At 37.9% G+C, this 12,284-nt stretch overlaps 1 protein-coding gene across 3 annotated transcripts in view; it reads right to left on the bottom strand.

Annotated features, from left to right (window-relative positions):
* Positions 1-12,284, bottom strand: part of INTS6 (integrator complex subunit 6) — a 78,256-nt gene that overhangs the window by 15,033 nt on the left and 50,939 nt on the right. For all 3 annotated transcript variants that reach the window (XM_080926652.1, XM_080926651.1, XM_080926653.1), the window contains 6 exons: positions 11,490-11,702; positions 10,034-10,160; positions 6,728-6,870; positions 5,223-5,454; positions 1,640-2,002; positions 822-915 (listed from right to left, as the gene is read on the bottom strand). In XM_080926652.1, coding sequence (XP_080782778.1) covers positions 822-915; positions 1,640-2,002; positions 5,223-5,454; positions 6,728-6,870; positions 10,034-10,160; positions 11,490-11,702 — 1,172 coding nt within the window. The remainder of the gene's footprint in view (positions 1-821; positions 916-1,639; positions 2,003-5,222; positions 5,455-6,727; positions 6,871-10,033; positions 10,161-11,489; positions 11,703-12,284) is intronic.

The following is a 12,284-nucleotide window of genomic DNA, read 5'->3' as shown; positions in this document are numbered from 1 at the left end:
TTGAACTGAACAAAAGACAGAACAGACTTTTCACTAAAAGTAGAATAACTTCAATACTTCAGCTTATGTGAAAACATATAGCTTTATCTTCAGCATTCCAATTAGACCATACCCAAGCAACTCCAAAAATAAACCCTACCAAAACAGAATAAAAATCCTTTCTATCTAAAGCAGTGGGGTTATCAACCTTCCTAATGTTGTGACCCTTTAATACAGTTCCTTGTGTTGAGTGACCCCAACCATAAAATTATTTTCAGCACTATGTAACTGTAGTTTTGCTACTGTTATGAAGAATGTAAAACAGGTTTTCCAGTGGTCTTGGGCAACCACTATGGAAGGGTTGTTCTACATGCCCCCAAAACAGTCATGACCTAGAGGCTGAGGCATGTCTCTCCCTCGCTGCCTGAGGCAGCGAGGGAGAGACAGAGGAGCAGTTAGTGGGTGGCTATGCTTACACTAAGATGATCATGTAAGCAATGATTTTTCCATAATATTAAAACTTAAATAGTGAAAAAAATGTAAATATCTGGAAGGTTATACAACTACGCTTACAAATTCATTGTCTTCATTGCTACTTTTCATAATACTGACTCAGTCCACACAGAAAGGCATATAATCTTTGGATTCTGAACCAACCCCCTTGATTACTTGTCTTCTCATGTAAAAATGGACTGCATTCAAATATTACTTTTTCAAGTTACTTCTAATCACTCAAAATAACTATCAACGTAGAAAGGTGAAAGAAATTACAGATTTATAACACCAGCAAAAAGCAATGAAGAAAAAAAATTAAGACAAATTAAAAAAACAAGTTTCTTTACCTAGATGCTTCCTTAATGACATTTTGTAAAAATATGAGCCTTGTTTGTAAACTGCCTTGCACATGCTTCAGTAAAGTGAAGATTCTTTCATATTCTGAAAAAAAGAGAAGGAAAAACAATTAACTGGCTTTATACTCAAGACAGAAATATTTTACATAAAAATATCATTCTTCAAACCTTTTACAGACCACTTTTAACAGTTATGTGCATCAAAGTATGAATCAACAAAGATAAAACCTCCCGAGTACTTTTGTTGTTGTTGAAGGCCCTTCTACTTTCTTCTACACCATCGAAGCAGTGTCTGCTGTATTCTGAACGGATGACAGAACACCATTCCCAGTTCTTGCTCTCTTGCATTCATGTGACAGCCTGAATGACTTTGGTTTGAGGCCTAAGCACATGATCCGGATTACTATCATAACTCATTCATGGTGACAGGCAGCAAACACTCAGGACAGTGCTGACAACTGAATGGGGATATACAGGGGCTCTACCTCTTATACTGTCAACCAACACCAAGCCATGCAGTATTATTCACCTATCTGTCAAGATTCTAGGTCCCAGTTACGGCAGCTACATCCAAGTGCTACATCTCTAGAGTCTTCTTTAGACAGACTGCCTGATATCTACCTCCCACACTGGAGTACCTTGAGTACCAAGATTCAATTATTTAGTGTTTTCCAGCTGAATATGAATTTAAACCTTAAAAGAGTTCAGATATTACTTCATGAGTAATATAGAGTAATATTTATAATTGACTTGGTTGTCCCTAATCGGAGAGAAAGAAACTAACAAGTTTTGTTTCTAGTTGTACGTACTTCTTCCTGGTTTTCGGATCTCTTTCATTATTTGTGCTTTTAGTTCAGTGTTGACTTCTTCATGGCTTCTACAGTGCATCGACTTCTTTCCTTTGTTGAGCGAAGATGCTGGTGTATTCTCTTCAGCACTTTGTTCTTTATTTCTTGGCTCCTCATGATTTTCTAAAAATCCACCAACAGTGAGGTCATTGTTTCCTAAATGTTCATGACCAAGGGCCTCTGTATGGTTACTTGATGGTTCCAAAAGATTGGCTGGAGATGTTAAAAATTCGGTATCCATAGCATTTGGTGTCATGTCTGATGAAAGTTGGTCAGCAACATGATTTTCAACCACATCGTCTACTATTGAATCATTAGTAGCTTCTGAAATTAAACCAACGAAATGGAACAAAAAATGAGATCTAGTATTAAAGTACAGAATAAAAATGCTAAAGTAACACAATTACTACAAATAACTAAATTTTAAAGTTAAGATATATTCTTTAGAGAGAAGAGTAAACACTGGATGGTGCTTATTGCTCAAGATTCTGCCAGGAGCACCAAATAGAGCACAGTTCAGAACACTGTCTTCCATCTGTCCTTTCAGCCCCTGGACATGCCAAGGAATCGGGTGGTCACTTCAGCTCAGACAGTAGACACAAAGCTTAGTAGCTCGCCAATAAATAGAAGACTCTTAGACACGAACCAATTGTTCACCAGCCTCCAGCCTCAGCTAGCCCATTCTGTATCTCCATGTAAAGACCTGGTTCTGCTCCCTCCATTTCCTCCATCACATACTCTAAATTCTACCCCATGGTTTGCAAACACTTTACTCATTATTCTCCACAACTGTTTCCCAGCCTCTGGCTAAGGTTAAGGCTTACCAAAAAAAAAAAAAAAAAAAAAAAAAAAAAAAAAAAAAAGAATAAAGAAAAAATACATATCACAGTAATTTCTGCTTTAATGAAAAGCAATCTCTCCTGTTTAAAAAATAAAACAAACCACTGCTCTCCTTTTCACACATGGAGTATAAATAGCTGTCTCCTGAGTGTAAAAGTGAGACAGGCACTGACTTTTCCACCTCTTAAATGTAATTTTAAAATCTCACGTATTTAATTCTTTTTTAAAAAAGGAGGGGGATTGAGAACCTCATGCATTTCCTTCATCAGTGCACATGCGGCTGCCATCTAGTCCACAGTGCATTCTAAGCCCCCCCCAGTGGAGAGCCCTCAAATGTTTCCTTTGTGCTTCAGTCTTGACTTGCATGAGAACAGGAAGTTTAACAAGGACTCCAGACACTCCTCACGCTCCAATCTGATCAAGTTCTACAGCACCAGTGTCTATGCAGAGTATCATCGACTGAAGAGCTCACCTCACAAACTTTCCACTCCCACTTCACCTTTCCCACCTAAACAAACTCAAGAAATGCAGGTGCTCCCTTGGCAATATTCCAGGTCTGTGTCTTTAATACAGGTGAACTTTCACTCCAGCAGCTCCTCTACTTTCTTCTAATAATCAGACTCTTGCAATATATCCACTTTCTTCTTTACGAGGCTTGATCCCAAGCTAGGTCACTTTTACAAATATTCCAATGACAGACTTCTAATACCCCACACTATGGATCTATCAAGTAAAATGCCCGACTTAATGGCCAGTTTACACTGTCTATTAGCTGAAGACATTCAATTGACAATAGCTGGAAAAATAGGAGCCAGATCTACCAGGGTGGTCTCAATTCCCACCTAGGTTTAGATCTTGCACTGCTTAGCAAGCCTACTATGTGCCTTATCCCTTTCCCAAAGATATTCCATATCCTCATTCTCTTCTAAGTTCTAACTTCTCCAATCATCCTCTATCTCAGCATTACACCTACTTTCTATTTATGGGAGAAGCGAAGTACTGGGTGAGGACTCTCTTCCACTCCCTTATTTGTAGTGAATTTGTACCCACACCCATTTTGTTCAACAGAAACAGCATTCTTTGATTAGCAAGTTGGGTCTTTCCTCCTGCCTTTTTGGTGGAGACAAAGGCCTATCTGATCTTTATTTTAGCCTTTCTATAGACTAGGTCCACAATGCCAGCATCTAAACACTCTCAAGCAAAACCAACATTTCATCTTCATGAATTGCTCAAAACTAGTTTTATATACACATCATTGTCCTTCTTTCTTTCTCATTTTTTTAAAAAAGGTTTCTGTCCTTTACTTGTATTGGTGGTACTAAAACAACCAGAAACCAAAGGACGTTTCTGATTTGCATGGTCTATTTGTAAAGCTTTTGAAATCATCAACACACTATTACAGTAAACTCACACTTACTACTTTTCCCAACCCTCCTACTGTTTCTCAAGACACGCTGTCAAGTCAAATCATCTGCATTTACTAATTAGGCCCTGTGGATGCACCAGGGCACAACAGTTACAGTACCACATCAACTATCCAGTCAGCACTGACACCCTTCGGCTGTTTTGTACATTTCTTTTTTTAAAGTTTAATCTTATTTGATTCTGGGTCTAAGTGAAGTCCATGCATCATAACTGGCCCTTCAACGCTATAAAACCTTTTTCCATCTCTTTTTGTTATGTTTTTCAGTAACAAAAACAACACAACAGATTCTTGTTGTTGTCTTATTATTCCCTATAAACTTAATTTTCTGACTGTATCCCTCCCTCTTTTGTTATTTAACCCGTTTTTCTGTCTCTTTTATTTCCCATGCAATTACTGGACCTAGAGGCTTGATCACACTGATTTTCAATATAGGACAGAGGAAAAGAGACAAGTGTATTTAATAGAAGAATACTGTATAATTCCATCAAATGGTATACAATATTGGGTTTCTCTCCACTTAACACTGACTTATTAAGTTACCTATATTCCCATACATAAAATGCTAACTAACCAGGTTACCACCTCATCTGAACTAGTTAATAGTTTCTCACCATCCTTGGAATAAAATACAGAATCTTTCTAAAAGGTTCGAAGGCCACCCCTGATCTGAATTGTCATCCCATTCTCTTCTTAACAAACACGCCCAGTACCAATGCTGTCATCCATGCTGTCACAGAACTCTCAGGTCTTTGTGTCTTTCTCCTTATGGACCCCTCTGCATGCTCTCCTTAGACTCTTCAGCACAGGACAGCTTTAATCCTCACCCACCACAGACATCCTTCTGTCAAATTCTTCTAGAACAGACTCTCTAACACTTAGCACACTGGTAACTGATTAAACAATGACTTTCTTTCCTTGCCTACTGTGAGGGCAGAAATTACTACAGCCTTGCTCACATCTGTAGCACAGTATAATATGCAGTTTATAGTTAGTTGTTGAGTTTTACTGAACAGAAAAACATTTATTTTTAGCTGGTAGTAACAATATTCCTTCCAAAACCATTTTTGAAATACTTGAAGATTTGCTAAAATCATTTTAGAACATGGCAAAGTATAAATTTATAAAATATTCATCAAAAAGGCATCTAAGCTACCACATACTAACTCACAAGAAACACTCTCTGGATTGTGCTGAACACTCTTTCTGTTTCTATTATAAACATCTCTGCCCGTAGGAACCCCAAAATAGCAAGCAGTATCTGAAAGCCCAAAGTGTTACCTTTATTCAGAGGAAGGGGTTTACTAAGACCCGGCTGTGCTTGCATCACGGGTGCAGGTGGTCCCTTCCCTCCGATGTGACTGTTCACAGCAGGGCTCTGCCTTCGGCCTCTCAGGAGTGGAGAGGCACACCGGCGCCTCTTGGGGATCCCTTGCATGCTTGGCTCTCCAGGCCGCTTGTGTTTATTCTGAGGCCCAGCCACAAACTCATCTGCTTCATCTATCATCATACCCTGTGAACAAATATAAAATGTTCTTGGATTTATAAATAATTTTTAATAAATGGCCACCATCTATTGTACCTGATGAATAATTATACATTTATGGTATACAGTGTGACAGCTTGATCTACGGATGATGTGTAGAAAGGGCTAATCCAAGGACTGGCCAGGTAGAATAGCAGAAGGGCACTTTGGGTGACCTGAGTTCAAAGCACAGATCACAAGAAAGGTGGGAAAGAACCAGAACTGACACCACAAAGATTTGCCCTCTGATTTCCGCATGTGTGCCATATGTTTAAAAAAAAAAAAAAAAAAAAAAAAAAGAAGAGGAGAAAGAGGAACAAAAGGAAGAGGAGGAGTAAGAGGAAGAAGAAGGATTTAATTTAATTATGGATTCAGAAGCTAAGAGCACTTATTGTTCTTAATTCGAATTGTTTCTAGTACCACATAACAGTTTACAAACACTCATATGCAGTTGTAGCTAATCCAGAACACTCCTCAAGCCACCAAAGCTCCTCTACACATCACAGGCTCATACACATGCAAGTTTAAAAATCTTTACAAAAAAATAAAAGGATTCAATATAATGAACATGGCTAATACATTGCCAACACTGATGGGGGAAGGATGTTGAAAATATGTTCTTTTAGCAACTCTGAAATATAGTAACACATTATTATTAACTAGAATAACAATGTTGTCAGGAGCTCACCAAACTTATTCCTGAAGCTGGGATTAGTACCCATTAATCCTTATCTTCCCTTCTTCATCCTTCTCACAGCCTCTGACATCTCTCTACCTTTCTACTCTATGCTAAAAAAGGAAATGCCATGTTCTTCAATTTCCATGCAGTGAAGAAGGGGTACGTTCTTGCCATACTGGGCATGTGGAAGTAAGAGGACAATCTCTGGTATGGGTCTTCACCTTCTTCCGTGTCTGAGACAGCGTCTCTCATTCGCCCCCGTACATGCTAGTCTAGCTGGCTAATCAGCTTCTGGGACTCAACTGTCTAACTCCAAAGGAATGCAGGATTACAGACGAGTGCTGTGTGTGACTTTTTATATGGGCTCTGGGGAGCTGAACTCAAGTCTCTCATGCTTGCCTGGCTAGCACTTAACCCACTAAGCCTCTACTCAACTTTTAAGTGGTACGACCAACCTCACTTCTTTAATTGATAAATTCTTTAATATTAATACTTTAATGAGATATTCTCCCCCCAAAATAACTTTAGTTAAATTGACAACAGCTACCCAACAAACTGTATCATAGACCATTTCAGAGTTACCTTTTTATCCAGTTTAAAGGGATTGCCAAACGTATGCAACCTTCGAGGCTGATCAGGATCAAGCTCTCTCAACGGAGAAGGTACTTGCTTGAGATATTCCTGGTAATTCCCCATTTGTGCTATTGGTACACTGTGCACTTGATCTTTTCAGAAAGAATGTATCAACAACAAGAGTTACCATCACCAATAATCATTCCAGCTGTCCCACATATCCCATCCCCATTTTACTACACACTGGAAGGTAGTACAGAGCATGTATACATGTAACAGTTTTTAATTCCTTAAAAGTAAATTTGAAAGTACTAATCTTTTCTTCCAGGCAAAATAAAGTGAAATTTGTATAAAAGAGTGAAACTAAACTAGCACATGAATATACACGTGACGTGGGAAGGCTTTAGTCACAGTAAGAGTTAATGATGGGATGTACAACAAGAGGCTAAAGAAATAAGGAAGTGGCAGATAGGCCAAGAAATGGTCACCCAGAGTCAAACTGTCAGATGCTAACATAGCCCAAGAAAATAACTGTAGATGTCCACGTGTCTGAAGAAGTCTAAATAAACTGGTCACAGGGTTTGTGGTCAACAGTGACAGGAAGAAGGAAGATAGAAATAAGGGATGACTTACCCTTTTGAAACATTTTTATTTTTAATTATGTGAATGTGAATGATTCATTTACATCACTTGTTTAACAATGAGAATATTATAAGCCTGTACAATGTATATATTAACATCCCCTAACAAATTATAAAGAAAAGTTATTTTAAAAATAGAAACAAATCACACTAAATCACACTACAATCAGGGACTAGGCAAGGCTGCCCACTTTCTCCCCACATATTCAATACAATACTTGAAGTCCTTACCAGAGCAATTAGACAACAAAAGGAGGTCAAATAGAAGAAGTCAAAATATCACTATTTGCAGATGATATGATAGTATACTTAGGTAACCATAAAAACTCCACCAGAGAACTCCTAAACCTGATAAACGACTTCAGCAAAGTGGCTGGATATAAAATTAACTCAAATAATCCTCTACTCAAAGGATAAACAGGCTGAAAAAAAGATTAGGAAAATGACAGCCTTCACAATAGTCCCAAATAATATAAAATACCTTGGTGTGACTTTAACCAAGCAAGTGTAAGATTTATATGACAAGAACTTCAAGATTCTGAAGAAAGAAATTGAAGAAGATCTCAGAAGATGGAAAGATCTCCCATGCTTATGGACCGGCAGTAAAAATGGCCCATCTTGCCAAAAGCAATCTACAGAAATTCATTTGGAATAACAAAAAACCCAGGATAGCGAAAACTATTCTCAACAATAAAAGAACTTCTGGGGGACTCACTATCCCTGACCTCAAGCTGTATTACAGAGTAATAGTGATAAAAACTGTATGGTATTGGTACAGAGACAGGAAGGTAGATCAATGGAATAGAACTGAAGATCCAGAAATGAACCAATACACCTATGGACACTTGATCTTTGACAAAAAAAAGCTAAAACCATCCAGTGGAAAAAGGATAACACTTTCAACAAATGGTGCTGGTTCAACTGTCAGTCAGCATGTAGAAGAATACAAATAGCTCCTTGTACAAAGCTCAAGTCTAAGTGGATCAAGGACCTCCATTCACATAAAACCAGATACACTACAACTAATAGAAGAGAAAGTAGGAAAGAGTTTAGAACACATAGGCACTGGGGAGAATTTCCTGAACGTAATACCAATTCTTATGCTCTAAGATCAAGAATCAACAAATGTGACATCATAAAATTGCAAAGCTTATGTAAGGCAAAGAACACTGTCATTAAGACAAACCGGCAGCCAACAGATTGGGAAAAGATCTTTACTAATCCTACATCTGACAGAGGGCTAAAATCCAATATATACAAAGAACTCAAGAAATTAAGACTCCAGAGAATCAAATAATCCTACTAATAAATGGGGGACAGAGCTAAATAAAGAATTCTTAACTGAGGAATATCAAGTGGCTGGGAAGCACCTAAAGAAATGTTCAACATCCTTAGTAATCAGGGAAATGCAAATCAAAATAATCCTGAGACTCCACCTCACACCAGTCAGAATGGCTAAGATCAAAAACTCAGATGACATCAGATCCTGCCCAGGATATGAAGAAAAAAGAACACTCCTCCATTGCTGGTGGGATTGCAAGCTGGTACAACCACTCTACAAATCAGTCTGGAGGTTCCTCAGAAAATTGGACATAGTACTACCTGAGGACCCAGCTATACCACTCCTGGGCATATACCCAAAAGACGTTCCAGTATATAACATGGACACATTATCTACCATGTTTATAGCAGCCTTATTTATAGTAACCAGAAGCTGGAAAGAACCCCAATGTTCTTCAACAGAGGAATGGATACAGAAAATGTGGTACATTTACACAATGGAGTACCACTCAGATATTAAAAACAATGACTTCATAAAATTCGTAGGCAAATGGATAGAACTAGAAAATACCATCCTGAGTGAGGTAACCCAGTCACAAAAAAAAAAAAAAAAAAAAAAAAAAAAAAAAAAAAAAACATGGTATGCACTCCCTGATAAGTGGATATTAGCCCAAAAGCTCAGATTACACATGATACAATTCACAGACCACATGAGGCTCAAGAAGAAGGAAGACCAAAGTGCAGATGCTTCAGTCCTTCTTAGAAGGGGGAACAAAAATATGCACAGGAGGAAATATGGAGACAAAGTTTGAAACAGAGACTTGGTCCAGCCTATATACAGCCACCAAACCCAGACCATATTGCTGAGGCAAGAAGTACATGCTGACCTGATAGAGCTATCCCGAGAGGGTCTGCCAGAACACAACAAATACACAGGCAGATGCTCACAGTTAACCACTCAACTGAGAACGGGGTTCCTAATGGAGGCGTTAGAGAAAGGATTGAAGGAGCTGAGAGGGTTTGCAACCCCATAAGAACAACAATACCAACACATGGATGGACCCGTGGCTCCAGCTTCATGTGTGTGTAGCAGAGGATGGCCTTATTGGACATCAGTGAGAAGTGAAGCCCTTGGTTCTGCCAAAGCTCGATGTCCCAGAGTAGGAGAATGTCAGGGCAGGGCAGGGAGGCGGGAAGAGGTTGGTGGGTAGGGAGGCACCCCCATAGAAGCAGGGGGATGGGGATGGAATAGGGGGGTATATGGAGGGTAAGCCAGGAAAGGGGATAACACTTGAAATGTAAGTAAAAAGATGTAAATTTCTCTTCTAAATAAGAAATAAAGTGACCCTCAAAGGAAAAAAAAAAAAAGAAATATTTAAAATCATACTCTAACCTTCATCCTGGCCTTTAAGAAATTTGCGGGTGCTCTTTAAAAGGTTAGACCTCATTCTTGTTAAGTGATCCAGAAGATTCCGTCTTGGTATATCATAAGCATTTCTAAAGGTCTGAGGCTTCAAATCCTATACAAACACATTCAAGGATAAAATATTCTAAACAGAATTTAAAATCTCTTTAGCCTGAAGCATGACCCAAAAATGAAATATAAAATATCTAAGCTAACTAAACAAAAGAAAACAAAGACATGCTATAATATTAACTATACCATTTTAGGGCCAAAAGATATTTTATGGTAAGCTCAACAAAATGATTTCACATCAACCTTTAAGATCTTCTAGTATGTTATGGGTAAGGGAAGCAAATCAGTTAACAAAGCCTTTCTTTAAACTCTGGGAGGGTTTCTGAACATCGCTCTAACACCTAACCACTGTGTGAGTTTATGGTTGGCTGACAATCATCGCACCTAGCTTAGAGCACTTTCATGGTCCAGATGCCAATTCTCTTGATGGCAGTCTTCTATTACAAGTTCTGTGCTTACCTATTTTGGTTTTCTTTTCTTCGTTTTTTAATGTATATATATAGTACTGAGAGCAAAACCAGGGACTCTCAGATGTTAGGCAATCATTCTACCATTCAACTACATCTCAAGTTACACCAGTTCACTAAAGAGCAGATAATTCATTTTTAAAAGGTTCAAATTTCCAACTTTGGGGGTTTGTGCTCCTTTTGGATTTGTGTTATACTACGAAAATTTTCATTAGCTTTAAACACTAAGAAGACATTTCTCTTCTTCTGTATGCTTAAGGTTTAATTCTTATGATTACTTCAAATATGAGGTATTTATGCTGTGTAGGCATAAGCACTGTTGTAGCTCCTCTTAGCAGGCTTTTCCCATCTTTATTAACTTCTGTTAAGTGACTGCATGTGAAAACCTGCCTATTCCATTCTACCTTTTCTCTGTGTTTAACCACACAAACCATTTTGATGTAATTGCACAGTTCTAAATCATGAGGCCACAGCTCTTCAAACTTTATTCCTTTTCCAAAAGTGATTCGGCTATGCCAGACCCTTTACATTTCCATAAGTGTTATATATAACTTGGCTATTCTGTTGTCTACAGAAAGGTTGCTGGAAAGAAAATGACTTTAATAATGAGTTATAAAGCATCTTAAGGTCTTAAGTGTAGGTGAAATTCTTTTATCAGCTCTGTAATTTTAAGCAATCTTTAAACCTTTGTTTTCACTGTCAATCAATTCACTCATTCACATACCATATACAATTTCTGTTTTAATTCTAAAACTCAGTTGTTCAGTGATAATATAATAAGTAACATTCTAAAACCAAATAGAAATGGGCCTTTGGAGGCCTGGACAAATTGTTAGTTAATATAAACTCAACTTGCTCTATGACAGAATACAACACAACTAAAGCAATGTCAAGCTGACCATTACCTTATTTAGTAAAGCAACCTGGAACCCAGTGTACTCCTTCATATTCAGGTCTAGCAGCCTGTGGGGGACGTCCTCTGAAATACCCTGAAGCACCTGAAAACCTTTCCTATGGGCCATGGACAAACCATGTGACCGGCTTCGGACTTTAATTCCAGTTTCCTGCACTATTTTTTTGCCTACGGATCCGATGACTCTATCAGATTCTATTTTGGCCTAAAGCAAAAAGAAACAAAAGTTTCAATCTACAAGTTTATAAATCAGATGTGAGTGACTATGCTCTACACCATACATTATGTATTGAATTTAACATTTAAAAAGAGAGTAATGCTAATTTCCATTAGTTGTAGATAAACCAAACATACCTTAATAACAATACCTTATCAGTTAAAATAATTACAACTTAAAACTTTTGCAGTTAGATTAGCATTCCTTAAAGTTATTTTATTAATTAATACCCATCACACATAAACCATGAAGTACATTTCATAAAAGAAAACGTTCCCAATTCAGAAGCAACAAGAAATAAGAAAACAAACTGCTTGAAGATACGATCAGCACAGAACTGCACACACACTTACAGATGTGGCAAACCCTGATGTACACTTTAGCCACATTTTGATTCCTTATAAATCGCAGAGATGTCTACAGTACTAGAAAACTTAGAAAGACATTCACAATTTGGATGGACGTGAGCTTCCTACTGCTTGATTGATATTCACAGTATCCTAATAGAACATACAATCAAAATGATAAAAATCCCATGGTTTATAAACAGTTCCAACGAAGCCTCCGAGT

The sequence above is a fragment of the Micromys minutus genome (assembly GCF_963924665.1).
Source record: "Micromys minutus genome assembly, chromosome: 12".
NCBI lineage: Eukaryota > Metazoa > Chordata > Mammalia > Rodentia > Muridae > Micromys > Micromys minutus.
The sequence above is the reverse complement of the archived record's forward strand: the minus strand, read 5'-3'. Positions and strand labels throughout refer to the sequence as shown.